This window comes from Corvus kubaryi, unplaced genomic scaffold, assembly GCF_017639235.1.
Source record: "Corvus kubaryi isolate FWS band 111438036 unplaced genomic scaffold, C.kubaryi_AGA036_p1.0 37387, whole genome shotgun sequence".
NCBI classification, from domain to species: domain Eukaryota; kingdom Metazoa; phylum Chordata; class Aves; order Passeriformes; family Corvidae; genus Corvus; species Corvus kubaryi.
The window spans coordinates 4723591-4750791 of NW_024581129.1; the positions used below are offsets into that span (position 1 = coordinate 4723591).

The window sequence follows — 27201 nt, forward strand, 5'->3', positions numbered from 1 at the left end:
GAAGGGATGCCGGTGAGCCCCGTGCTGGGATGGCAGGGATGCTGGAGAGCCCTCTGCCGAGACGAGAGCGATGCTGGAGAGCCCTGTGCCGGGACGGGAGCGATGCTCGGCAGCCGGCGGGGCTGGCTGAGCCTCTTCTCGCTGCTGTGTCTGGGCGAGGCTCCGCGGGAGCCGGGGAGCGCAGCATCTCCCCAGTGGCCCATTCTAAAACCCATTTTGTGTTCCTGGGCTCTGGCAGACGCCGCTGCCGCTCCCCCCGGCCTGGCTCCTGTGGCAGCAGGAGTCCGTCTCCTGCGCCCGCTGTCAGCAGCAGTTGCCATCACGGATGCCCTGCGAGGCGATGAGCAAAGCACAACCCAAACCCACAGCGCGGTTCCTGCGCTCAGCAGGAGCTTTATTTGTGCAGCCTCTGCTGCAGGTGAGCCTGTCTCTGAGACTGGGAAATTAGTTGCTGCCACTGAATACTGAAGGCTCTGGAAAACCTCATGGAAGGAGGTGATTTTAAAAAAATACAGAACCATAGCATAATAGGCTGAGTTGGAAGAGACCTGCAAGGATCCTCGAGTCCAACTCTTAGCCCTGCCCAGGACATCCTCAAGAGTCACACCAGAGGTGCTAATGGAGAATGCTGCAGTAATTTCAGCAGACTGCCCCAGAGGGGAAGCCGGGCAAGTAAATGTGGCTGTTCATCAGTCTTCTCTCACAATTTATACTTTAGGGGTATTGCCTTTTATATCTAGCTTTTCAGGTATTGGTGTCCTTGCCATCTGGGCCATGAGGTCTGGACCTGGTCCATTGCATTTGGAGATACACAATGACCTGCAGGCTGTGGTGGGATGCAGGGCAGCAGGAATTTCTCTTGCAAGGGTTGATGTGCACCCAGAGACTCACGCAATTGACCATGTTTTCCTCCTCAAACCATGACACAGAGTCAAGGAGCATGTATTTCATTATCAGTGGTGCTAATTGTAGCTGTGAGCCCTTTGGTCAGTTACTCAAGCTGCCTCCTGTTTGTCCTCTATAAAGGGGGAGTGGTACACCCCTGTTTTCTGGAGGGCTCCTGGTGTGAGCTGTGTCCACAGGAGGTCTGTAGCTCTCCAGGAGGAGCAGTGACCTGGGTGGGAGTGCTGGGATAGAGTGCTGGCAATGAAAGCCATGCAAAACTGCCTCAATCCAGACATGTTTTACCATGGGGTTGGTCTGGAAGCTGTTGGCATGAGAACTGAATTGATTCAAGAAGTACATATGCTTTGGAGAGCTCAAGTGCTCATACAGGTCTGTGAGCAAAACTCTGCCGCAGAAATGCAGAGGTCCCAGCTCACCATCCTGCTCTGCCCCTGGCTGGCTTCCAGAGGAAGAGGAGGCACAGAGTGTACCATCAATCTGAACAAAATGTCTTTCTTCATCTTGGGAAATGCTGGGCATTCTCGAGCAGAGTGTGCTCAGCCAGCTGAGATGCCGTTAGTGGAGCTGGCACTTTTCACCTAATGAGGGGGTTTGTAATTTTGTCTCAGATTCTCATCCTCAGACTGTGCCAGTATCAAAATACTCCCAGTCTTGCCCAAACCATGTGTTCAACAAATGAGGGAGACTTTTCCTGACCCACCAGGCAATGCCTTCACGAATTCCATGTTTCATCCCCCAGGCAGATGGATCACACGCAGCTTTGGCAAAGCCACATTTTGTGGCAGAGAAGCTGCAGTTTCTGTATTTATTTCTCTGTCATTGTAGGAATTCAAAATGGATGGAACAAAATGCCATTGGGACTGACTCTTGTTTTGTTTGGACACTACACAGGTCTCTGTGGAAAACATGGGAGGAGTGCAAGGGACAGAGAAGAGCCAAGAAGATGTGTTAAAAAGGCAGTGGTGGCCAAAAAGGTGGTCAGCAGGCAGTGGAGCAGGGCTGGGGATGTGTTTCTGAAGGATAAAAAGGGTGGGGGGAGTGGAGGGCATCTCTAAACAAAATGGGGATTCTGTGGAGTGGGTAAATGCTGAGTGAGAGGGGCTGCTGAGAAGCCAGGTGCCATCTGCTGCAGCATGGAGATCTGCCCTGTCTGCTTTTCCAGGGGGGAGCGGGGGCCAAAGTAGAGGAGAAAAGAAATAATTGAAAAATTAGGTGCTGAGAGCTTACTGGAATGAAGCAGGCAAAATTCAGCGGGTTCTGATACATGATGTGGGGACCAAATATCTGAAATTCCTGTGTCTCCATGAGTGCTGGTGGGGGTTGTGGACTCAGACCAAACAGTTGTTTAGAGCAAACTAAAAAGAGTGGTGGTCTAAGGTTCTGCTTGCCTGTGCTGGGGGAGGAAGGGTTGCAGCTCTACCAGCTGTCAGTCTCTGCAAGCAGGCAATGTCCATGGGGGGTGAAAGTGCCTGAGAGATGGTGCCAATGACCTTTCACATGTTATTGGGCACTTCTCTCTGTCTCCAGTTTTTCTTTCCCTCAACCTTTGCGTGCTTTATTGATTTCTGACTCTGTATATTTTTTGTCCTGGGTAAATCAGAAGTATTTGTCACCTAGAATGATCATGCTGAGAGGATAAAGCTTTTTACAAAGCCTTTGGTGACCTTTAGCTAATGGTAAATCAGTGAACTGAGTGTATATAAGCATTTCCCAAGTGCTGGGTGTTGTTGTGCACAGTGGGAGACCCACCTTGGCATGACACAGCTACCCAGTAGTAGTCTGGGCATGCAGGTCTTTTGAATAAAGGTTCCTGCTTCAGGTCACGATGACCTAGATTTGTGTTTCTTGATTATCTTCCCTTGTATTTTATGTATTTTGAGTGTATGTGAAGTCAGGCGTCAGAACCAATCCACAGTCCTGAGCAGCTGAGCACATCTGAAATGTTTAAACAAACACACATTTTTGATGGAGTGAAATACATGCAAGTGATGGCCGCCTGTTTTCTATCAGCAGAGGATCATTTTTGTGGTTACAATTAGTACGTTGCAATGGATTGTAGTTTCTAGGACGTTTCTCCTGATTAACTCAGTTTGTTCCTTAGTTCTCCCAAGCAAATCCCAGGAATGCTTGTGCTGTGCAGCCACCAGGGCGCTGAGGGTGTGGGACAGCCAAGCTCTGCTGGTGGCTGTGGATGTCCCTGGCTGTCCATCCCTGAGCCTGCTTGCTTTATTCCTGTTCTGGCTGCCCCCAGCAGCCAAAGAGCAAATCCAGGCACAGCTGCACGTGCACCCTCCAGTTTCCACTGCGTGGATCCAGCCCCTGGTCAGCGGGGCTGGGAGCTAATCCCAAAATCATGGAATTGGGATTGTGTGGGGTTTCCCTCTACTCTTTTAGATGCCTCAAGTCTGAACCTCGTGGATTTCTTGGATTCTCAAAATAGCATCAGGTTTCCCTCAAAGCCCTGCCAGCTGCAAAAAGAGAGAAAGTACAGCCCGTGGTGGGCAGTAAAGCTTGTAGTGTTATTCCACAGATACTCCCAGATAGAAGCAATTCTTGGATTGATTTTGCACCATACACACAGATTTTCCTGGGGAAAATCAGGGTGCCAGGAGTAGCCTGAAAACAAAAGCCCTTTGTAAGACCAGGACAAACTGTGTTTCTCTTCCACCACACAGCACCAGGTAGAGGCAGAGCAGCAGGATGAAGCTCCAGTGTGATGAGGGCCCTTCATGTACCAAAACTGGATCAGCTTGGGACCAGGCCCTCAGCACAGCCGTGGCTCCAGGCCACAGCAAGATTTTTGGGTGCAGACCTGTTCAAAAGAAGAAGCACAGCATCTTTCATCAGCAAGTGTGAATGTGAATTCAAGATGTCAGGGCAGGTTCCAGATGCTGTTGCACTTTGCATTTATTAAATTTTTCAGAGCTTAGCAAAAGGTCAGTGTGCTTGGACACAGTTCCTGGCTTTTGAAAAGTCTGCAGGTTTGGGATTGGTGCTTTTTACTTTATTTTCAGTAGGAAAACTGCCTGCTTGCAAAGTTTGCCTTTGGAATTGAGGTGCCAGTGAAAATCTAGCTGTTATTTTAGTCTAAAAAGACAATGAGGGACAAGGGGGTTTTTTGGGGGGGGAGAGTGGGTTTGGGTTATTTTTTCTCTCTGTCTTTGTTTTTTCCCCAAATATTCAGGAAAAAGCTTTCAGTATAGATTAGGCTGCTGCTGTCACTGTTAGCTGTTTTTCTCTGGCCATGCTGATTGGAAGGAAATTTCCAATACAGCCTAGTTGCCAGAAATGGATTCTTTGCTGGAACATTTTGGTTAAAATATTCTGACTTGCTCCTTGCAGGGATGCCACTTAGTGCAGGAACACCCAGCAATTGGCTGCCTCGTTCTTAACTCTGAGTTTGACTTTTTCTTTATTTTTGTTGGGGTTTTTTTTTGCTGGTATTTGCTTTGGACAAGCCTGTTCCCACACTCAGAGGTTGTGATGCCACAAGCAAGGTCTTTCTGTAGGATCCTTTCTTGGCCCTTCTAGAGATGTATGTTTTCCTGGGAGTGGAGTGCAGTGGCAGGAGGAATTCCATCAGGATGGAGTTAATTAGCTGGTGAAGGACCAACATGGGGGCAAGGTGTTGGAGGCAACCTGGGTTTTCTCTCATCTTCTGATCTTCTTGGATCAAAATTGGGACTCACTGACCTTGGAGGTCTTTTCCAACAAAAATGGCTCTGTGATTCTCCTTTCTGGGAGTTATTAGACACTATATATTTGCCTCCAGGATCTCACGTGGTGCCTTCCGAGTAAAAATGGGGAAACTACACGTGTTTGGCTTGATCTGCCTGACCCAGGCAAGGCATTTCTGAGGCCATTGTGCTACTGCAGCTCCCTGCCTGCAGCTGCAAGGCTTGACAGCGTGGAGCCGAGGCATTGCTCTCCTCAGCCCTGCTCAGTCACCCACAGACAGCGGGAGCTGCACTGGGATCTGTTTTTCTTCTTTTCTTGTTTGGTCAAAAGCAACAGGGGATTTTTTTCCCCCCTGAAAGAACAGCAGTGTTTGGTTTGAGAAAGGATGAGGTCAAGAAGTGGCAGGAAAAGGCTGTCTCATTGTGTTTTAGGTCACTTGATTGCTTTTTTGCACCTGCACCAGGCTTCCACTGGTGAGAACTGGGGCTTCGCTGGCCTCCCAGGATGGTGCTGTCGGAGAGGAAACATCTTCCACTCTCCAGCCACATCCTGTGTTTTCCTTCTCACTCTGTCATCACTTTACAAAGTAAAATCCTGAGCTCACGTTGCACATTTACACAGCCATCCACCCTTGTGTTCCCGGCTGCTGTCAGGATGGGAAAGTGGCAGCCACCAGCAGCAAAGGGATTAACTGGCAGCTGATTTTAAGGGCTCTCTTCCCATTAAGGATGTACCTCTTGGTTTTCTCCAGTCTGTTCTCCACAAATAAAGAGAAATACTGCAAAATGAGAAGTGAAAGAATACAAAAGAAGAAGGGAAGAATAAAAGAATTTTGCAAATGAAAGGCTTGAGAAGAAAAAAATTTAAGAATTAAAAAGAGAGGAAGAAGGAAACAGAATTGATAGGTCACATTTCTAGGCTGTTTCAATAGCAGTGTAATTCAAATAAATTCCTGTGTGTGTGTTGGAACTGCCTTTGCATTGCCTTCCCCAAGATCAGAGACCACCAGGAATGCAATTGGGATGCAAGGCTGAGAGGCAAAGGATTTTCCATTCTTGGTTCTGCAAACGGGTCATGCTCTGACCTTCAGTGAGTCACTTATCTGCCTGCTGCCTCCAGTTTTACCAAGGTTACAACTACTGACTTGCTTCTATGGATTTGGAAACACTCTTGGGCCAAACAGATACAGAGAATTACAAAGAACTCGTTTTAGGTTAATGGCTGCAACAATTAGATGGGATCAGTTCTTTCCCACCCTGGGCTGTGGTTGCATGTGAAGTTAAGCAAAGAGTTCAGCTGCTGCTGCAGCACCTGCAGGGAGGGACTGACCCATTAAAAATCTTATTTTGCTGGACACCTTGTTCAGAGGCTTTAGTTTATGCTAGTTACCCTTAATCTGAATCGTGTGTAGTTGATAGGCTGGCGGGCTGCAGTTGGATCCTTTCCTGCTGTGCTTTTCAGGGATGTGCAGTACGTGCCTTGTATTGGCTCCAGGGCACTGTGCACGAGATTTTGTGCATGCAATGGTCTCTGGATTCTAATAACTTATTGGGCAGCTCGATGGTGAGCTGACATTTGTCCAGTCCTATTGGCACCTCCACGGTTTTACTTTGACTTGGGAAACTGCAATGTGAAGCAGGCTTTTTCCCTGCCAATTAATTTTTTTCCTAGGGTGTTGGGGTTTTTTTCTTTTCCTATTTCTGCTCTGCCTATTCTAAAGGCTGAAGTAGGTTGGCCCCTCTTCTCCTTTCTGCTCCCACACAGACATATTTTGAAAAGTACCACAGCCTCAAATCTGCAATCTGTGCAGTTTGAGTGTGTCAGATACTCCAGATACTCTCTAAGACCAGCTATTAGGACTGTGTTTAGTCTAGCAGTATTTGAAATAAATTTGAGCTGGTGGAATGTGAGAGGACTTTAGAGATTGCTGGAAAAGAAAAGTTATTCCAAGAAAGCCCATATACTCTCAGGAACCCCAGAGGCAGCAAGAGAGAGAAGAGAAATAAGTTATCTATAGCCCAGGCAAATAAAATATTCTTATTATAACTCTGCGGGCAGTATGCCAGCTCTCTGCAAGTAATATTTCTCTTTGCATCTTGCTTTGCCAGTTAATTGGACATCTATTATTTCATGGTTTCAGCAGGAAGCATAGCCTGAGTGATGACTTTGGTACCCAGCCCAGTGCTACTGTTCACTTTCTGAGCCCTGAATTGTGGAAACGCTTCCAGTTGGTCTCTGCTCCTTCTCCAAGTGTGTGTGTGAATTGTCAGTGCTGCTTGGTGACATTTTCTGGGGACGGTGGGTCTGTGACATGTTCCTCCAGCAGACAGCTCTAAAGAACCCATGGTGTTCAGGGCCCTGCAAGGATGGAGGCAGCTCCTCCTTCCCCATCTCCTGCTCCTTTCCTTTCCCTGCCTGCAGACCAGTTTGGCTGCTCCCTCGAGGACATGGGGGCAGCTGGAGGGCAGAGCCACACACCACCTGCAGGGATGTGGCAGCCCAGGGCCAGTCCCCAATGCCCAGTTCTCTCTGCCAGATTTTTTCAGACAGTTCTATCTAGAAACCATGGTGGAAGCAGCTTATTTTAAGCTGACACAATTTCTTTTTTTTCCTGGCAAGATCCTGATTTTGTAAACAAGTTTATTTACCCTTCCTGCCCAACTCTGGGGTTATCCACCCACAGACCAGAGCCTGAGCATGGTTATAGCTGCCTGCCTGGATGTTCACGATGAATTGTTTGCTGACAAGCTTCAGACCTGCAATTACTCAGAGAAATTATTCAGCAAATAGTTTTGAATAATGAACCCCTTTGAGAAATTTGAGTTGTTTTGCAGGCAGATTCCAGACAGAGAACATGCTCAGGAAGTCATAGCTTTCAGCACATTTTCCCCTCTGTTTGCCAGGCTGTGGAGTTGGCAAAGCATCCCTTTCTGATACCTTCATGTAGGATTAAAGTGCTCCACCAGACTTGTGTGATGCAGGCTGAGTGTGCCCACTGCTCTGACAGATCTCAGGAACTCTGGGCCCCAAAATCCCTCCACATCTCCTCCTTGATGGTGGTCTCAGCTGCTTTTTTCTTTCAGTCCATCTTCCCTGGAGCAAGGCAGCAGGAATGTCTGCATCCTGTTACAAGCAGCGCAAAGTATCAGGGTTTGGAGAGCTGGACCCTGCCCGGTGTCACCCATTTTGGCCAGTATTGCTGCTATGATCTGCAAAATCAGCACCTTAAATTGCTGCTGGGCCTTCAAGCAAAGGGGCTGTGGAAGAGCAGAGTCAGGAGAGGCCCCTGTGAGAATTCACATCCTGAGAGCTACAAGAAGAGGGAAAAGCAGCTTTTGAGGTCAAGTATCTGTAGATTCATTCCAGATCCCACCTGCCAGTGAAGCCCAGTGCAGGATGTTTTATAGCTGGGGAAGGAGAGCTTTTAGCAGGGAAGGCCAAAGTGAGTGACACCACTTTATAGCTGAGTGTCTCGGTCCCTGAGTCCCATCAAGGGGCTGATCACTGTGGAATAAAAAGATGGCACTTGCCAGCAGGGAATCATGAGGGCAAGAAGCTGAGGGCTTGGCTCTTTTCTGGGCAAGTGGCTTCCAGCCACCTGCTCTGGACTCTGCAACTGGCTGAAACAGTGAATGATAGAGGGCAGAACCTGGTTAAAGGAGACAGGATTCCAGCCCCTCAAGGATTCACCTTAGTGAATGCAACATCTGCACCTTTTCCAGCATGAAGGGGACATGAGGGGAGGAGAGGGGAGAGTCAGGGCATGGAGAGGTGTGGGGGAACCACGTTGCCAAAATGGTTGGCAGAGGTTGCCCAGAGAGGCTGTGGATGCCCATCCATGGGAATGTTCAAGGACAGATGGTGCCCTGAGCAGCCTGGTCTAGTGTGTTGCACCTCTAACCACGGCAGGGGGACTGGAACTAAATGATATTTTAGGTGGTCCTTTCCAACCCAAACCAGTCTATGGTTCTATGAAATGGCCTGTTTTTGTTTTGGAGCTGCCAGAGGGGGAGGATGGCAGTGCTGCCAGGGCCGAAGGCTTGAGGCATCTGCTGGCCGCGTGCTGCACGTTCACTTGACCCGTGCCTGTCGCAAGGAGCCAGCGCATCTCTGCAAACAGAAGTGGCTGTGCCCTCACTGGGGCCGGCGTTTGCATCTTTGAAGCTCTCTGGCCACAATCTGTCAGCGGGAGAACAGCAGAGGAGGAAACAGCTTCAGACGCTTGTACGCAAATACTTCTGCCCAAAGGTAGGACAGGAATACAAATCACCTCCTCTCGCTCTCTCTCGTCTGGGCTCTGTGCGCTTAGATTTGCAGCTTCTGCATATTCAGCTGCGTTTGAAACACTCGCCAAAGCTCCCGCAGCCCCTTTCTAAAGAGCCGAGGTGGGAAATTCCCTTTCTCGGGATGTTTTGCCACCTAGTGCCCAGCTGGGAAATCTCATCCGTCTGCGCCTTCGGGAGGCAAAAGCGCCAGGAATTACTTTCTTCGGGAGAACATAAATATTTTAGGAGGACAAAGTGATGCAGGAGCCTAGATTTAGGTACTTTGGCGGGTCAGACGCATTGGTAGCCAACAGTGCATACCGGTATCTCATTTCTGACAATAGGCTTCAAATTCTAGAATTGTTCCACTGTTGTCATTCCTGATGCACGTCTGAAACGGTGATGCTGGAAAGAGCGAAAAAAGGGCCGGAGTAAAGAGCTGCTGACCTTAGGGATGAGTATCACAAGGGGCAGTAGAGCTGGATGTGAAGAGAAAGGACAGGATCGATCCAGAAGAAAATCAGGCAAGAAACCAAGTTTCATCAGTCACCTGTTGGGGTCTATCTCGGTTCTCTCACCCTTCACAGAGCAGCTTGCTCCTGCTGTCCAAGTGTTTTGTAGGTTTGGAGCTGCTGGCAGAGCTGAAGCTCTGAAGAGGAAGCCCTCTGCCTTGTTTCCAGCTGGCTGAGAGCACATCTCACTGCTCTTCTGCTCAGGAAATGCTTGGAGAGATGCTGGTGATGGACAGGACTAGTCTGTGCACAGCAGGCTGAAGGTTTGTCAAATAGCAAGGGAACAATGACACTACTGACCCAGACAGACCCGAGCCCAGAGTAAACTCCCTGTGTGCCTGGAAGTCAAATAACATCAGCTGGGAGGCCAGACCCACGATGAGTTCTCTCTGTCAGTCTCTCTGTCTCTCTCTCCCTCTCTCTCATTGCTATGACAGATTGCTGATGATGGAGAAATGGCAGTTTCATGGAGAAGGGTGAGAAGGCAGAAAGCAGAGATGGAGCTGAAGAACCCCAGGTTAAGCAAAGCCTCCAGAGCATCCTGTTTATCCGTTAGTCAGTGTGCCAGCTCTCACTTGCCACGTGCCCTGCAGACAGGGGATGAGCAGCACGTACAGCAATTTCTGGCATGGGGATTTGGCATCTCTCACCATCACCAGGTTTCACTGGGAAAGGGAGACTTGGAGAGCCACTGTCAGAGGAGAGTTCCTGCTGCTATGAGGGGCAGCCTTAAAACAGCACTTGGAAACTGAGGAGAACAAACAAGCAGTGTCTGGGCAATGACTTGGTGCTTTTTGTAGCCAGGAGCTGACTTAGGAGAGGAAGTCCTGCCCTAAAGAATTCTATCACAAGCATAGTGCCTGCATCTGGAGGATGCTCTGGAGAGACAGGCACCCAGGCTGGGTGATTTGCCATCTCAGGGGCCGGTCTGCCCAACTCTGACTTCCGTCAGCATCGTCATGGTATCAAGCACCGGGGCGGGTTCAGCAGCTAGGACAGGCACTTGTGTCCATGTCCTTCTGTCACTTTGTATTTGTGCTGCCACGTAATCCGGCGTTGCATGCACCCGATGTGACCAAGCACTCTGAGCTCACAATGATCAGATTTTCAAAGCTATCAGACTCCTAAATATGCCAATAGGTGACTAATGGCTTCTAAGTGGACTATGCTCTAAGAACCCTGAGACATACAAAGGGGCTGAGATAAGACAGGAGAGGGATAATGCTTTGTATCATTTTAATAAAAGCTGCAGCTCTCAAGTGTTTTGAAAGAATGTGTCTAATGTCTAATATTAATTTCTAATGAAAAGAAAAACATGAAAGAAATGCCTTAAATATTTCAATGACTTTATTGATTGGTATTATAAAGTATGTATTACTAAACCTTGTTCTGTTGTGGTTCTGCAACAACTGATAAACACCATCTTCAGCAAGTGTTCTCATAAGTTGGTTTTTTTAATATTCTCCTAGTTTGTGAAATGCAGCTCTGTGGAGCTCAGCTTACCCCTATCTATTTATCTGAAGAACAAAGTACCAAAATATCACTGTAGCAGATACATGAATTGTCTCAAATAATATCCTTCTGATGGGCTTAAAAATAGAAATAAATCATCACAAAACACGGGCACCATCAATGGCTGGAACAAAAATAGAACCAGTGCTACACGCTTTTTAAAAAAAATATTGTTCAAGTTTAAAGGTCATCAAAAATCCAGTTTTGCTGCTTGCTTTAAAAGCTCAGATATCAGAGGAGTCTTGGTCAGAGCAGAGGTAAGGCCTTTCTCACCACAGATGAAAGCTGATGTAAGTAACAATATCCATGTCTCTGACCTGTGACAGACACCAAACTGATGCATGAGGAAGAAACTGCAGCTCCAAATCAGGGTGAAGTCAGCAGAAAATCTTTTCCAGATTGTTTTTATCTCCAGCTGGGGACTGTGGTGAAATTTAGAATTCCCTCATGCCTCACAAAAATCGGTGGTTGAAGTAGCTCGTCTATAAATAATTTAAGTTCCACTTATATGGAATGAAGATTCCAGTATCTCACCAGGTCATCATAAAGACGATCAACAGCTTCTATTCTGTTACATCACAATTCCCTGTGGAGACCCCCTTTTTTTGTCCTTGAGACATGGTGTTGAAGTCTTGATGAGCAGGCGTGGGATGCAGGGCAGTGATTCTGCTGAGGCATCAAGTAGGCTTCAAAGCTGCATCCTAAAAAAACCAAACCTCTCAATTTGCCTGTGCCTGGGATATGTTACAGAAGCAAGAGAATTAAATTAAATAGTCTTTATAGAGCCCAGAGAGTCAATAATTTGAATGCTGGGTTCTTTTCAAGCTGGCTTTTAATTTGTCATTACTTTTTAAATGGCTGTGCTTACGGAACGGTGGAATTCAGATAAGGGCTAGGAATCCTGGGCTGTTTCCTACAGAACTGCAACAAGACAAAATACAATGCACCACCATTTCAGATATGCCAGAGCTCACTCTCAGGTAACTGGAGTGTCTCTAGTGCACAGCGATACCTCCAGCTGTCATCAAAACCTGGGGCACAGAAGTACTAATAGCTTTCAGTAGGTCTGATGAGATATACATATTGCAGCAGCAGACCCAGGAAAATGCATGGCTTCTATTAATTTTATATCATCTTAAGGATCTCTGGGACAACTATGTCATGGAGAAGTGTATTATTTCTCCAAGAGCTGCAGAATCTGTGGTGGTGGAGATTGAAGCCAGGTAATCACATGTTCCAGGCACGTATACGAAAACAGTCTTGTGAAAAACTTGGATTAGTGTTAAGCAATTTAACAGAGGGCAATGCCAAACTGGCATCATCTTCTTACAATTGCTCATGACTTTCCTTACTCAGTGACTAGCACAGCATGTAATTCTCTAGGAACAAGGTGTGAGTGTTTGGGAAATCTTTGTATAACCTATGGAAATTGGAAGGAAAAGATGAAGAACGTGAATTCTTTATGTGGATGCTGCGAGGTCTGTTGCTGTTGGAGGAAGGTGCTTTAAAGAGAGCTGAGGCGAACCCAGTGAGTGCCTGGGAGATCGGGGCTTGGGAGGAGGAGTTTTATTGGAAATCCAAGCTGAAGCTGACCTTGGGGATGTGGGGCAGCAGGGCATGGCAGGCCACCCCCCTGACACGGTGGAGGGGCTGGGTGCTTTCCTGTGTGCCGAAGATGGGCCACCAAGGAGCGCAAGGATGAGTCACCACCAGCTGAGGGCGAGTCTGGCAGGGACTTGTGTGAAGTACCTTCACCCTTTGTGAAGGCATCATGTAGGCTTCAACTCAAACCCTTCTTCTGAGTTGGCTCCACACCCTGCCCTCTCTGTGTCGATTGAAAGACAGAGAGTTCACAAACAGTTACTCACTGTTTCTCTTTGGATGTTCTCTTAGGTTTATACTTCTTGGATGAGGGAGGAGAAATGGGCACACAGAATTTCGTCGTTGAAATCTAGCATGGGATTCATGTGTCCTCACCAGAATGACAATACAGGTATCCCACTTTGCTATTTTCTTTGAAGATTACAGGAAAAGAGAGCCTGTGGAAAAGGCTTTTTCTGGATTTTGCAGGTGCTTTTGCACATCCCATACCCTGACAGCCCCTCATCACACCCTGGCCTTGCTCTGCTCTCTCGTGTCTGCTGGACACAGCAAACGGCTCTGACTCCAGTTCCTCCGTGTCTCAGCTGTTTCTGTGACACCCAGCAGATGGTGCCACCAAGTAGCACATTTACATGAGCAGTTTCTTATCGGAGGCATTTTAAGTTTACTTCAATCACTGCACATGCCTTAGGATCCAGCAGAATTCCTTCCTTTCCCCACTACAAAGAGTTTTTCCCCCAGGCTTTGGATATTGTCCCAGAAAACCTTTATACTATAGTTTTTCCCTATTTTCATCATGCCGTCTGATTAGCATCATTTTTACTGTACAAATATTTAGAAAAAAGTAAGCCTAAACTGTGATAATTCACTTTCGAATTTATATAATTTCCCTGGCTTTTCATGTTTTTTGAGCAAAATTCAGTGCTCAGATTTTTTTGTAGGGCCAGAATCTACTGTTAGAGAAACAAGTGGTTCTGGTAAGAAACTTTAGGAGTGAGTGACTGCTCAGCACCCTTGGTCACGTCTTGAGAATCTTTTCTCTCTTTTCAGCCCCCTTAGCAGCACATTTGCAAGTGAGAGATCCACGGATGGTTCTGTCCCTGGCCAGGGTGCAGGTTTTAGTAACTCATTTCTTGTAACCAGAGCTGGCAGCAAAGGAACAAATGGTGAGCTTCATTTCCAGCTTAGATGTCTTCTGCTGCACCAGCCCCCAAATGAGAATCCCTTCTGTGCAGCACAAATGCTTTGATAATTCAGGCTGTCAACTTGTCTGCAAAAGCCAGAAAAAGAGATATGAGGGAAGGCTCCCCTGTGGGTAAAACGCAATACTTAATTCCTGATCCTTTGTTTGCCTTTTTCTGTTGGAAGTTTCACCTGTGGAGCATTTGGTTTCCTGTGTCTCAAAGCATGGCTTTCCTTTTTCAGGCTGTTTAAATATTTACCTTCTCTGCCCTTCTCATCCCACCATACTTCAAACCAGAGAAGGGGACATTTATCCACATGCAGCCTGGAAGATGCTTAGTCTGAGTGAGTAACAAATATATGCTGCTTAATAAAGACTGGAGTTTTCAGTCTTTGAGAACATGTATTACAGCCTCAATTTGGAATAGGTGATGAGGTGATTACTAAACCCTGGTTGCCATGGGGAAAGGGAGGAGGGTGACTGCTTTTTGATGGAAGAAACTAAGAGGCACCAACAGTAACTTACTGCTAATACACACTCAAGGTGCGCTTGGCATCAACGCATCTCGTGGGGAGCAGCGGTCAATCTTACTAATGTCTGAGGAGTCAGCTTTAGCAGCACCAGTTGTTGATGCAGAAGGTCAGATTTTTGTGACTGGTCATTCCTTGCAACCTCCCTCGGGTTTGGTGTGACTGTGGGAGTGATTCCCGCAAGGGCAGCTGATTGAATTTGTGAGTGGTTCAGGGGTACTCACAAATCAAGCAGACATTGGCCACCTACAAACAGGAGTAAAGCATCAGTACAAAATGAGATCTGGAGGCTGAGGGATTCCTAACAAGGCAGATTATTGTGCTGGTGTGCTGGAGAGAAACTCCTGCCTTAAAATTCCAGGAGCTTAGAAGGAAAGCCATGCAGTGTTGGGGGTGCAAGGATGCCCCATTTGAGCAGTGTGTGCCAGAGGGTTTGTGTCTGTGTTTTGGTGCTTGGAGCACAAGGAAGAGATTGGCTCCTTGATTAGATATGCCAGGCTGGACTCTTCCCAGCCTGGATAAAGCTGCAGTAATCCCTCCCCAGGAAAATGAGAAGGGAATACGAGAAGGGAGTGAGACTCTGGCAGAGCAGAGGTTGATTTCCATCACTTTGGTGATCACTTTGATGCAGACCCCACAGGCTCCACGGCTTCTGATGGCTGTGATACCCTCTGCCACCACCTCACAGCCCTTGCGGAGGCATCCTGACACTGGCATCTTTCCAGGGCACAGCTTGCTCTGGGAAAGCAACACCAAACAGGCCAAGATGGGGCTGAGCAGGTCTTCAGGAGCTCGAGAGTGACAGAGGGGCTGGAGCAGGTCGTGGCTGCTGGTGCTGAGAACCTCTGAGCACCTTCACCCTTTCCTACCCTCCTCTCCTATAGAGTGTATTTGAGGGCTGCTCTTGGCATCTTGTTTCTCTCTGAAAATGGGGAATATTTGGGGTGTAACTATTGAAAACATGGTTTAAATTCTGCCTTCTGTGCCAGTTGTCCCCCAGTATTTCTGAGGGGGTTCCTGCACTACACACATGTAGCAAACCAACCTGTTTTCCCTGGGTCACTGTGGATTTTCCACCTTGCTCTTTCTCTCTTCTTGGGACTTTTCACACTGGAAACAGCTCCCAAATAGCCAGTCTTTGGAATGACACTTCTCTTATCATCCTCCTTAATGATCAGAGACAATGGTGGAGACACATCACTGTAATTGTGTTTGTCTCCTTCACTGGATTTTCCTCGTAAATTTGTTCCTTGCATTTGTTTCTGGATGGCAGATGTGTTAATGGCTGGGCAGTTTAATGTGTTTATCTTTTGTGTGCTGTATATTTTGGATATAGAAGCAGTGAGAAGAGATAAGCATGAAGAAACCACTTCTGCATTAATGCCATCAATTCTGACATTATAAATATATATGAGAGAGTTTCCATGATTATATTTTAATGTTTTGTTTAATGCATTGGCTCTCTGGGGACAAAACAAGAGAAAACCTCATTTGTATAATTTAAATGGCTAGCAATAAAAATAGGAGCAAAGAAAGGACCAATTAAATAGCCATGCTTTCAAACACACAGAGATCCCATTCCCTTTGAAGGTCCAGTCCCTGCAATGGAGCCTGTGTGGCTCCAGTCCCTTCTTTCCTGGACAGAAGCCATGGGCTGTGGAGCTTGTGGCATTAGGCTTCTGGCACCTCCTTGGGGATGACAGGACTGGGGGAAGTCAAATCTCAGCTCATGTGATGTTACAAGGAGGGCATGGGGACCATTTTCCACTTGAGAGGCAATGGAAAGGACAGCAGGGACTGCCAAGGGCAGCTGTCCTCCCCTTCCCCTGGCTGGACAGCAGACCATCCCATAGTGAGAGGTGAGGCATATAAAATAAGACAAATTTGTGTAGTCCCTGTGTTGGCTGGTTGGTTCTCGAGCAGCTCCTCCTAGCAGAAGTGCTCACCTATGGTTACTTAATTTAGGTACTTTCTTGCTACTTCGCAATCTGTGTTGTATTCAGCTCTGTCTGTGTCGTTTTCAGCTCTGTCTGTGTCCAGCTCTTTGTTCAGGGTTGCACTCCATCATCCCACCCCTTTATCTGCAGATTTCTCTTATCCAGCACAGCATGCCGAAGAACAAAAAATATAATTTCTGGCTTTTCTCACAGCTGAGAAAAGGACTTGGGAAAAAAAAGCCCCAACAAACCTCACAACAATAATGTATCAAAACATTTCCCATGGGCAAAGGCTGCTGGACCAAACATGCTGAAGCTTATCAGCACAAACGAAACACTGCTTTTCTCTTTCCCACTCCTTTTGAGCTCTCTCACCAGCACTGCACATCTCTACTCCCTCGGGGCAGGATACAGACCTTCATCAGAAAGTGCCATGCCCTGAGAGTTTCCTCCAGTCACTTCTAATTGCCAGCATGAGAGGAGTCCATGGGTTATGGCCCTTATTTCTGAGCTACAAGAGCAGGCAGCAAAGATTGCCTCTGGTTTAGCAGCTTCAAGTCTGCAGATAAGAAATTTAAGGTCTTGCTGTCCGGTTGTGTTGTGTCTTTGCAGCCAAGCCAGCCTGGAGCGAGGAGCTTTCCACGTGTCCTGGGAGTGCCTCTCTTGGCTTCCCTCAGCTGTGGGTATGGAGGAGGGGGAGCTGCTCCATTACCACTTTCAGACCCCCACGTCCATCACTGCCTCCCCACTTTCCCAAGTTTTGCTTTTTTGCTTGATGAAGCAAAAGACTGGGAAAGAGTTGTTTGCTGTTTCTAGAGTTCTGGCTTCCAGTTCTGGCACTGAGCCTTGCAGAAAAGCTTTGCTGTTTCCATGACAAATCTGGCAGCTTTCTGGCTTCTGGGCTGTCATGCCTGGACTTCAGGAAGAGAATTAAGGAGATGAGATCAAAAAGAGTATTTTGTTATTTGAGAGCAAAGTCTTTCCCATCCTACTCAGTCTTCCCACGCTGTGCTTGCAGATGCAGAAACGTGGCTGCCATAGGTGTTTTCCTTCCAGGATGTGTGTGTGTGGATCCATTTGAATCCCCACAGCTGGTCCTGTGTGACACAGTCTTGGTTAAGCCATGAATTTCCATTCACAGCCTGTGATCACACAAATATTCACCAACTTTTAGAGGGACCACGCTGTTCTAAACTTGATATGCCTACACTGTTACTGGGAAGTGTACTCATATGTAAGCATTCCTTATTTCCGCAGTCTACAAGAAAAGCCCATACAGATGGATTACTATTTATTCTTCATTATCTGAATTTTTGTTGTAAGAAGCTGCACATCATCAGGACTGTGTCATTCCCAGCAAAAGGCAGCCTCAGGAAGGGGCTTAAAATCTCTTCCACCAAATTGCCTGAGGACTCCCTGGAGGACACAGTTGCCCATTTTGGCCCCTGACAGTCTGTGTGGAGCAAGCAGGTGGCCAAAAAATATCCAAACTTGAGACCTGAGGGTAATGAAAGCATTAGCGAGAATTCCACCTTTCCGCAGGGAAAGAAAAGAATACATTGCAGCTCAGACCTCTTGGAAAGAGCTAATGTGGTATTTATTTCAGATATAAATTTGTCTGTATAAAAATGACACCTTTGTGCTCAGCCTGTGGTGCCAGGTCCAGCTCTCACTTGTAAATTAGGAGTAGATCCATTAGGGCAGTGGAATTACAGTGGCTGATGTGACAGCAGCCTCACCTTGGCAGTATTTCACTCCCTGTGCACTTCATTCTAATCTCCCGCGGGTATGAATCAGAAGAAACTCTGCTGAAGCCAACAGTAGTGGAGAGGGAATGAAAGACAAGCATGATCTGTGTGTTTTTGGGGAGCAAGGAGCCTGGGCATGCTCTCCTGCCACTGAGGAGCAGCATCCCCACAGCCTCACTGGGCAGTCAGAGCCTTGCTGGAGAGGTGACATCAAAAACGCTTTTGCACAAACTCTTGCTCACTGTCTCGTGCTGCTGCGTGGAGGCACCTCTGCACCTCTCCCTGATGTTCCAGGTCACCATGTGGACCTCGCAGGGCTGGTTGTCCCCCCACAATCTGTTTCCCTTCCCACTCACAGAAGAGCAGAGTGCAGCCTTGCCCCTGCTGTGAGGATTTAGGAGGAGGAATTTGGATAGTTTTCCATTCCATATCCTTTCCTCGATGCATTTCTGCCAGGGGCTGTGTTATGTCGTAAGCTCCTGCAGGAGAAGTTCCCACCTTCATGGAAGCTTAATGAGTCAGCCCACTCCAAATACAAATCTGTACTGATTGTGCAGGGACTCGTTGTTTGCTCCCATGCTACCAGAGCCCAGAAGAACAGTCTGACGAAGCAGAACTGCTGGATGAAGCCTTAGGAATTCCAGGTTCAGTTCTCAGTTGAGGGAGGCAATTAGGGAGGTGACTGAGTCACAGTCCCTCAGCAATTATGCTGTATCTCAGGTGCAGGTACCGCTTACCTGCTGCTGGTTGTGCACAGTCATGCTGGAAAAGGTGTTTCTCCAGGCATGTGACTTTGTGAGATCCTTGGGCTGCCTCTGGTACTGATTACAGCAGATTTAATAGTGTTATTAGTTTAGCCAGTGAGACCTTTATCAGAAGAGATTAGCAGGTGGATGAGAGCTTTAATATCCTTGGCAGATCTATTTCTCCCCCAGTAATTGCCTTAAGATGGTTTTATTTCACTGTCTGGACTTTCTCTCCTTCCCCCTTTTATCTTTTAGCTTATTTCCTGAATGTTTTGCCACATTTTCCTTCCTTACACTAAGAAATAGCAGCTCACGACTTGTGAGCTCTGGGTAATGGGATACATCTGCCTAAAGACTCATTCATACAGCCCTTTAATTCAGCAGCTCCATTCTCGTGGTGAATGGCTGAGGACAGGAAAGCGGGGGTTGACTGAAAACACCTCAAGTGGAAAATGAAGAAAGGCAGAGACTCTTCAGCACCTGGGGCAGCAACCTGCACAGCCAGGGATGCTGGTGCTTTGTGCTTGGAGGTGCTTGGCCAGCCACAGAACAGTCACATCTGGCAGGGGCAGGGGGAGGCCACTGCTCGCTGCTCTGCAGATTGGCCCCAGAGAGCCTGGCAGAGGGCTGTGGCTGGGAAATGCCTGCCAGGTAAAGGAATGATTTAAGTTGGGTGATTTTATCCTACAGTGCACACAGCATTTTGTGCTCTTCAGTGCCATAAAACCTCACAGAGACAAGGGTAAGGCATGTGGGGACAAGCTGTTATTTCCTGGATCTTTCAGGTGCAGGAATACTTCATGTGTATTTTTTAAAATAAATTATCCTTGGATAATTCACCCACCCCCTGGTGTGCAACATAAACCAATTGTCTTAGAGCGCAATGAGTTAAGAAGGAAAAGGTTGAGCGTAGAAAACATTCAAAATCAAAGGTCACATTGCAGCTCCATGAGACTTCCCCTTCTCCCCATGGGGTGAGGATAATCACAAGGCAATCAGTGCCCCCTGCTCTGGCAGTCCTGAGCCAGCTCCTCACCGGTGCACTCCGGGCATTGATTTCTTCTAGGGGTGTCTTGCAATCAGCAAGAGACACCAAACAGGAACACTCTGGTGTAGATTCCTCACTTGGAAAAATGTTCTCTGCAAGTGCTGCATCCATCTTTTTTGCTGAAATATTTTAAAATATTTCCTGGTGGTTTCAAGCGAAGGAGGAGAAAATCCCTAGATCAGGACAGCCAGGAGCTTCCTTCAGGGTCCGGCAGAGGAGCCTGGGGGTGGCTGACATGAGGCTGCGTTGATTTTGCAGCTGTGTTGTGTCAGTTCTGAGTCTGAGGGCTTTACCTAAAGGTGTTTAGCAGGCAGAGAAAGCAACTACTGCAGTTCCTGTGCCCCTGAGCTGACCTAACCAGTAGTCATTCATCCCAGGAAATTTTGGGAAAGTCTTATACGATCCCTATACGTGCTAGGCAAGCAGTACTTTCCTGGAGGCTGACTTTCCCAGAGGGCCCCACCAATCTCTTTGGTTGTACCTGCTCATAGCTGCTCCTTTATTTGCTCTTCCAGGGGCTGCCAGTGATTTATTTTCATGACAAATATAATCACAAATGTAAACTGAGATGCACTGGTTTTTCCTAGATGATTCGCACCGATACTTCTCTGATTCTTTACGAGGGCATCACAATGCACTGGAAACCCAGACAAGTCCTGCAGTCTCCCTTCTCTTTTAGATACTTCATATCAGAAGAGCTCAGGTGTTGCTGTGTGTGGGATGTGCCGTGGTGGAGGGAGTGCAGGAGGAATTATGCTGGGGCTGCTGGTGTTGTGGATAACTTGTCAGCCAGCTTCCATCCTATTTTGAAGACCAGCATCTCTAAGAACAATATGTAAAATACCAGCAGGCAGGAGTTTCCCTTTGGAGGGTATTCTTCCTGGAATGTTGCAGTGAAAGTGCTGACCCCTTGAGAGGGCTGATGAATATTGGAAGAGGGATGGATCTGTTGATTCTCTTGTGTTGCAGTGGAGTGGGCACCATGCACCATCCCCTGGGGCTCCTCAGCTCTCTCTCTGGAAGTGCCTGAGTGAGCATTTCTCAGCCTGCACTGTCAGCATTACCGTGCCCTGCCTCCAGGTGACTGCGTCTTGCAAAGTTCTACCATTGATCAAATGATTCCAGGTCTGAAATCATCCTCTGCTCTTGCCTTCCTCTTTAACGTGGAGGGTTTTTTCCTAGGGATGTAAAAACAAGGGTACTGAACAGCTCAAACAATGCTCAGCCCAGCAGCCAGCTCTCAGTGATGGCTGGTAGCACATCCTGGGAAGGAGCAAGAGTGGAAATTACAGGTTATCTACCCAATGGTCTCTAGGTCAGAAGTTTCATCATTGCTTTAAATAGCTGCTGATGGTCTTTTCTGCTGTGAACAGTCTGGTCTCCTTCTGGACACTTTTTATTGCTTTTAGCCCTCACCACCTCCTCCTGTGAGCCCACGGTGTGAGAAGAGGTACTGCTTGCCCTTACACATTCTGTATAATCCTTTCACTGGCTTCCCCTGAGTATTTTATTATAAGGAACAGTGATTCATCAATCTCCATACGAGGGCTACGTAGCAGTCGTGATTGTACGTACCTCGATGATACCTGGTACAAAAGATTGTCTCTCTTCCATCTCCCCCGTGGTTCACAGAAAATAAACCTGTCTCATCTCAGAGGCAGTACTGACAGTACCAGAACAGATCATGGAATATGCCTGAGAGAGTTACTGAGCAGCAGCTGCCTGTAAGTCCTTACCACAGCAAATGGTTTCAAGCATTGGAACAGTCTGCCCAGGGCAGTGGTGGAGTCCCCATCCCACCCCTGGAGGGATTTAAAAGATGTGGCACTTGGGAACAGGGTTTGGTGGGGGCTTGACAGCGCTGGGTTAATGGTTGGATTTGATGATCTTAGAGGTCTTTTCCAAACTAAATGATTCAGTGATTCTAAGTAAAGCTGTTTTAAACATCCTATTTTGGTAATGTGGTAAAATGCCTGTATTGATTTAAACAGCAAAGCAGAGAGGAAAGACCCGTGGGGGAAGAGCGGGACTGAGATGCATTAGCAGCATTGCTGTGGGAAAACATTGTCCTTGAGACACCTAAAGCTCACATTTCCAGTCTGTCTGGGTACATTTAGAGAGAAACACATTTCCTCAACCGCACACTGAGTGCGAGACGTTCGGCTTGAGCTCTGAGGAAACCATCTGCATTCACCAGCCAGAGTTGTGTCCACTCCTGATTCCTCGAAGGACCAGGAATCCCTTGAATGCCTATCAAAGCACCTGCCACCTGAAACAAGCACCTTGTGTGGCCTGGAGGACACTCAGATATCTCGTCAGCTCTAAGTATAAAGAGAGCTTTTATCAGATAGGAGAGGGAAGAGGCCGCCTTCCCAAATGCTGAGTTTTCACCTCTCTGGGATCCAGGATGAGTCAGCCAGGCACTGCTGCGTTCCACAGACCTGTTCAGGTTAATAAAATCACTGCCAGAGCCCGGGCAGCTCACAGGATGCTGTGTGGCTTCCACATTGACGTCACTGCTTCTCATTTACCCTTGGGTGAGAGTGACCGAAATCCATTACTACCTGGCAGCCACTGGGTAAAGCCCTGCAAAATAAATCAGCGTTCTGCACAGCAAACAGGTGTCTGCAGCACAAAAGGAGCCATTCAGATCAGCAGAGCAGGAAGGGATTTTTCATCAGGGAAGTGAAGACATGAATGGGTCATTAGAGCGAGGGGAATTCACAGGCAGAGAGTGATAACAGGGAGACGCAGGGGGAGATTTCGTTGTGGAGACGGTGGAGAAGTGATTGGAGTGTGGGGGGTAGAGAGGAAGCAACCAAGGAGACAAAGAGGAGTTAAGTGAGCAATTTGACTTTATTATTGGAAAACAGGGACACTGAATGAAACTGGAAAATACATTTAGAAGTGTGAAGAGGACGTAACCTTGCCCAGTGGGGGTGACTTTTGCCACAGTGAATCTCAGTGGTCAGGAGTGCTGTGGGGCTGGAGGAAGGCACGGGCACCTGCATCAGGAGGGGAAGGCTCAGGAGAACACAGTCCCTGGTGTTTCTGCCTCCATGGGGGGTACAGAGACTTCCAGGCAGGACCCAGGCACCAGCTCATGAATTCAGAGAAAAAAAATCCTCCTCTGGGATATTTTAAAATGTGGATATCTTGCATCTTTGACAGCATCATTTGACCCTGTCCATTTTCAGAGCCATGCCACCACTGGGAATAGAGCTGGTCTGGCACCTCCGTGGTTCTTTCATTGTAGTTTATTCAGGGCAGGATTAAATACACTGGTCAGGGCAATGTAGGGGTTACAACACTGTGTTGCATTTGGTCTGGGGATGGAGAACATCTTTTCACAGATGTGGAACCAGTGGGCATTCAGAGCGAGCTTTTGATGCTCCTCAGGCTGCCACATTTTACCAGCCCTAAAAATATGCCTTGAAAGAAAATAAAATCTCTACAGGCTTTTCTCCATAGCTACTAAAAGATCAGGCAGTAGGTACACTGCTATATCACCTGCAAAAATGCAGATGCTCTCATCTCTAGCACACATAAAAGCCATAAATCTGGGCAGTTGTAATGTCTTGTTCGTTCATATAAAGCGAATACAAATTGTGGATGGCACTGCCTGGTAATAAGAAATCTTTCACTTCCCAGGCAGATCGTTGTTAACATTAAATGCTATTGAGTGATCATTACAAGGGTTAGGTTGAACCGCTATTTTCTTGTCTCTATTTTTTTGACTACAAAAGGCCCCCTGGAAGGCAGCAGGATATTATATGAAACATGGGTTTCCTTAAACATCCTTCCCTTGTTCAGTAATAATAATTAAAAAAGCCCCCAGTCATCAGAAGCCTGAGTTCCTTTAAATTCAAAATCCTCTTGCAGGGACACTGCTGTGTTCAGTCTGGACTTTGCTAAGAGGACAGACTGGCTGTGCCAGGTGCTGGGGCACAAGTAGCCGGGCATGAGCTCTTCTGGCGCCAGGAGATGGTGCACATCCCCTCACTGCTGGCATCGGCCAGGGAAGGGGTTCATCCCTTGTATCATTCCAGCCTTTTGGATCTTTGTTGTACATTTTTTCCCTCCAACCTGTTGCCTGGTCTGTTGTGTTTTCTCTTAGATCTTGGGGAGAAAGGTCTCCTCTATGCATACAGATGCAGTGCTCAGAACAACAGAATGCTTAAGCTTTACCAGAGTCTTTCAATGCTAACATAATAAAAGTATACAATTTATTTATCAAACTCTCCTTTAAAGGAGAAGATGGATACAGAAACAGGTTTTAACCTACTTGTGATGCTCAGGAAAAGCAAGCACTTTGATTCACTCCTTCCCAGACAAATAGCATTGCATTAGTTGTTTCTGATTTTATTAACTATAACCACTTTCTATTTTTATTTTCACATGCCATTGACTTTGTTTGGTACAGACACAGCTGAACAAGGCTGGTTTTTCAAGTGCAAATCATGTTAACAGATGCCCAGTTCTTTCCACTCCACACACAGGAACACTGTTGTAAAAAAGAGAGCTGATGCCCCAAAAAATATTTTCCTGTTGCATTTCCTAAATCACGTCTGAAGCCCCATTATCCCTCTGAATTCCCAAATGTGGAATGGGGATGGTTGCTTTAGTACTTCTGGCATGGTCTCTTCACATAAGGAGAATTTATTTGCAGGGAGGAGTGAAACAATACGAGCAGACAATGAAATCTCAAGTGGTGAAGTGTGTGAAATTCTCCATTTACTATTACTTTTTATGATGCTGTTTCCAGCTTTTCTTCACTGCTCACAACTACAACTGATGGATTTGGAGCAGAGAGTGCCTCTTATCGCTGCTCTTCATCAGCAAGTGTGAGCAGCAGCAAGCAGTCAAATCGTTGCTGTATCCAAACAGCATCTCTGCATCCAGGGATGGAGCTGCAGGGAGAGCTCACTCGCTGGGAACTTGATCTGTCTAATTATGTGACTGTTGACTGGGCAACGGGCTGCACATCCAGTTGTCCCCAGTAAAAATAAATTTGTCTTAAAATTTCATCTGAGTTAAAATACATCATCTTTTTATCTCATTACCTGTTTCTTTCCCTGTCACAGCATTTTTGAACTGGTATCAAGAGTTATTAGAAGAAAGCTCTTTTCTGTCATTAAACTACTGGGTTCAGAAAGATCTCTAGAGTCCTTAAATGCAGATGAGGGTATGAGTGGCACTTCCTGAGCAGAATTACAAGGAAGTGTTCTCACTGGAGACAGTGTTCAGAGGTGGATGCTGGCAGGAGTTCAAGTGTCCACACTGTTTCTTATGGCCATGACTTCCCTGACATCTCCTGCCCATGCATGGGGTGGTGGAGGGTCCTTTCTTTGCAGGGTCCACTGAACTCCGGTAAGAGAGCAGCTCTGGGACTGAGGAATGAGTTGTCCCTTCAGACAGAGAGAAGTTAAAGAGAGAGACCATCCTTTGGTGGTATTTGCTCTTCATTTCCTTGGCTGATCTGTAGAGGTTCCCAACAAAGCAATAGCATATGGGGTTGAGGCTGGAATTGGTGAGGCCAAGCCACTGGGCAAAAGGTCTGAGCTGCAGGATCCAAGGAGAAGGAGTCACATCCTGCAAAGATTTGGGGATGTTGAAATCAATCCAGATGTCCATCAGGTAGACGGGCAGCCAAGAGATGGCAAACAGCAGGACCAGGGCCACCACCATCTGTGCCACCTTCCTGCGGACCTTCAGCCTGGAGGCCGGCAGGGATCGGTTCAGGGCAGAGCTCTCCTTCAGCTGGCTGCTGCGGCTCCACAGCCGGCGCACCGTGAGGAAGCAGATGACCATGTTGAACAGGACGGGCAGGCAGTACAGGGCACAGAAGAGCAGGAAATTGTAGGCTTGCTTGAGCCTCTCCTGAGGCCAAATCTCCCTGCAGATGGAAAACACCAGAGGCAAGCCCTCCACCACCCCGATCTCATCCCGTTTGTTCATGAAGATGAGGGGCATGCATATCCCTGAGGACAACAACCACACCACCAGGATGGTGCTGAGGATCCTCTTCTGGGTGAAGAAAGACCGGGCGTTGAGCGGGTTGTGCACGCTGTAGTACCGGTTCACGCTGATCACGGTCAGGCTGAGGACGCTGGCAGAGACAGAAACAGCCTGGATGAAGGGCACTGCCCGGCAGAGGAAGTCCCCGTACACCCAGGCTTTGTAGATGAGGTTGCCCACGGTGATGGGCATGCAGATGCACACTACCATGAGGTCACACACGGCCAGGTTGATGAGGAGGCTGCGGGTGGCACTCAGGCTGGACACCCGACTCCGGCGCTTGCGGGTCAGCACCCTGATGGACATGATGTTGCCCACGAAGCCCACCACAAAGGACACCAAGTACATCACTGTGAGGCTGATGGTTACAGGCTCCTTCACAAAGAGGAAGAGCATCTTCTCCAGCTCTTCCCACCCCAGCTCCTGACTGCCGTTCCAGAGCCCGCCTTGGGTCTGGTTCTCCACCTGCCAGAGCTGCAGAGGGTCAGGGGGGGCCCCAGGTTCTGGGGGGGAGGAATCCATGCCTGAGTCCTCCCGTCGGGCAATCTGGGCTAACGGGGCAGAGCCTGCTGCGCTGCTTCCAGTGCACCGGACATGGCGAGCTGGGATCAGCCCCGCCTGCAAGAGAGGGTGTAGAGAGAAGGGGTCAGCGGGGGCTCGGGGCAGCGATCGCCCTTCACAGGGAGCTGCCGGGCCAGCAGTAGCTTATCCGCAACTTAGTTGAGAAGCGGCCGTAGCGCGGGGCGGCCGGGCTGGGCAGCGCGGCACCGGCACCGGCACCGGTCCGGCAGCGGCGGCGGGGCCGGCGGGAGCCCCTGCCCGGCCGCGGAGAGACGGCGCCTTCGCTGGGAGGACGGGGAAGGAGCCCCGGTCCCCCCGCAGCCCGCGGTCCCTCGCTCCCTTCTTCCCCCGAAAGTTGCGTGTCCCGCGGCCGCGCTGCCGGACCCCTGCCCCGGGCTGCCCCCAGACCCCCGGTCCCCCCCGGTTCCCCGTCTCTCCCGCGGTCCCGCGGCGCGGCGGCACTCACCGGGCGGAGGGCGGGCAGCTCCGGCCGGGGTCCTCCCGCCGGCAGCACTGCTGTGGATGTGTGCGTGTGTGTGTCCGTGTGTCCCCGTGTCCGTGTGTCCGTGCGTGTGTGCGGCGGCAGCGCCCGACCCGCTGCCACACGCGCGTGCTCGCACCCACCGCACCGCCAGCCCGGCGCACTCCCCGCGGCGCGCACACGCTGCACACCCCGCACAGAACCCCGCATACACCCCGCACACACCCCCGCACACCTTGCACGCCCCGCACACCCACAAAGCCACACACACACACAGAGCCCCGTTCTGAGACCCCTGCGCACTCACACACGCGGACCCCGACAGACCCTACTCACGCACCTCTGTAGACCCGCACACTCGGTGCACACCCCCCCTTGCACACACTCGGCTGCACGCACCTTCCTACAGGTACCCTGCACACCCGCAGGCACCCTGAGCATCCATCGCCCCGCTCCCTCCTTACCCCCACCCCC

General features: G+C 48.5%; 2 protein-coding genes across 3 annotated transcripts in view; one reads left to right on the forward strand and one right to left on the reverse strand.

Moving 5' to 3' along the window:
• Window positions 1-2732, forward strand: part of CHST12 (carbohydrate sulfotransferase 12) — a 14125-nt gene extending 11393 nt beyond the window's left edge. For both annotated transcript variants that reach the window (XM_042037334.1, XM_042037335.1), the window contains exon 2: window positions 1-2732. This exon is cut by the window's left edge and continues 5902 nt beyond it. The gene's annotated coding sequence lies outside the window, so the exon portion shown is untranslated.
• Window positions 2733-24226: 21494 nt separating this feature from the next.
• On the reverse strand, window positions 24227-26883 carry LOC121669144 (galanin receptor type 1-like). Its single transcript, XM_042037695.1, has 2 exons — window positions 26713-26883; window positions 24227-26303 (listed from the first exon to the last, which is right to left on the reverse strand). Exon 2 carries the CDS (start codon window positions 26205-26207, stop codon window positions 24879-24881), a length of 1329 nt encoding a protein of 442 aa, XP_041893629.1. The 5' UTR covers window positions 26208-26303; window positions 26713-26883; the 3' UTR covers window positions 24227-24878.
• Between the last annotated feature and the right edge of the window lie 318 nt (window positions 26884-27201).

Bases quoted from the DNA above. Each gene is read 5' to 3' on its own strand.
- LOC121669144 (XM_042037695.1), bottom strand. From the start codon at position 26,207: ATGGATTCCTCCCCCCCAGAACCTGGGGCCCCCCCTGACCCTCTGCAG.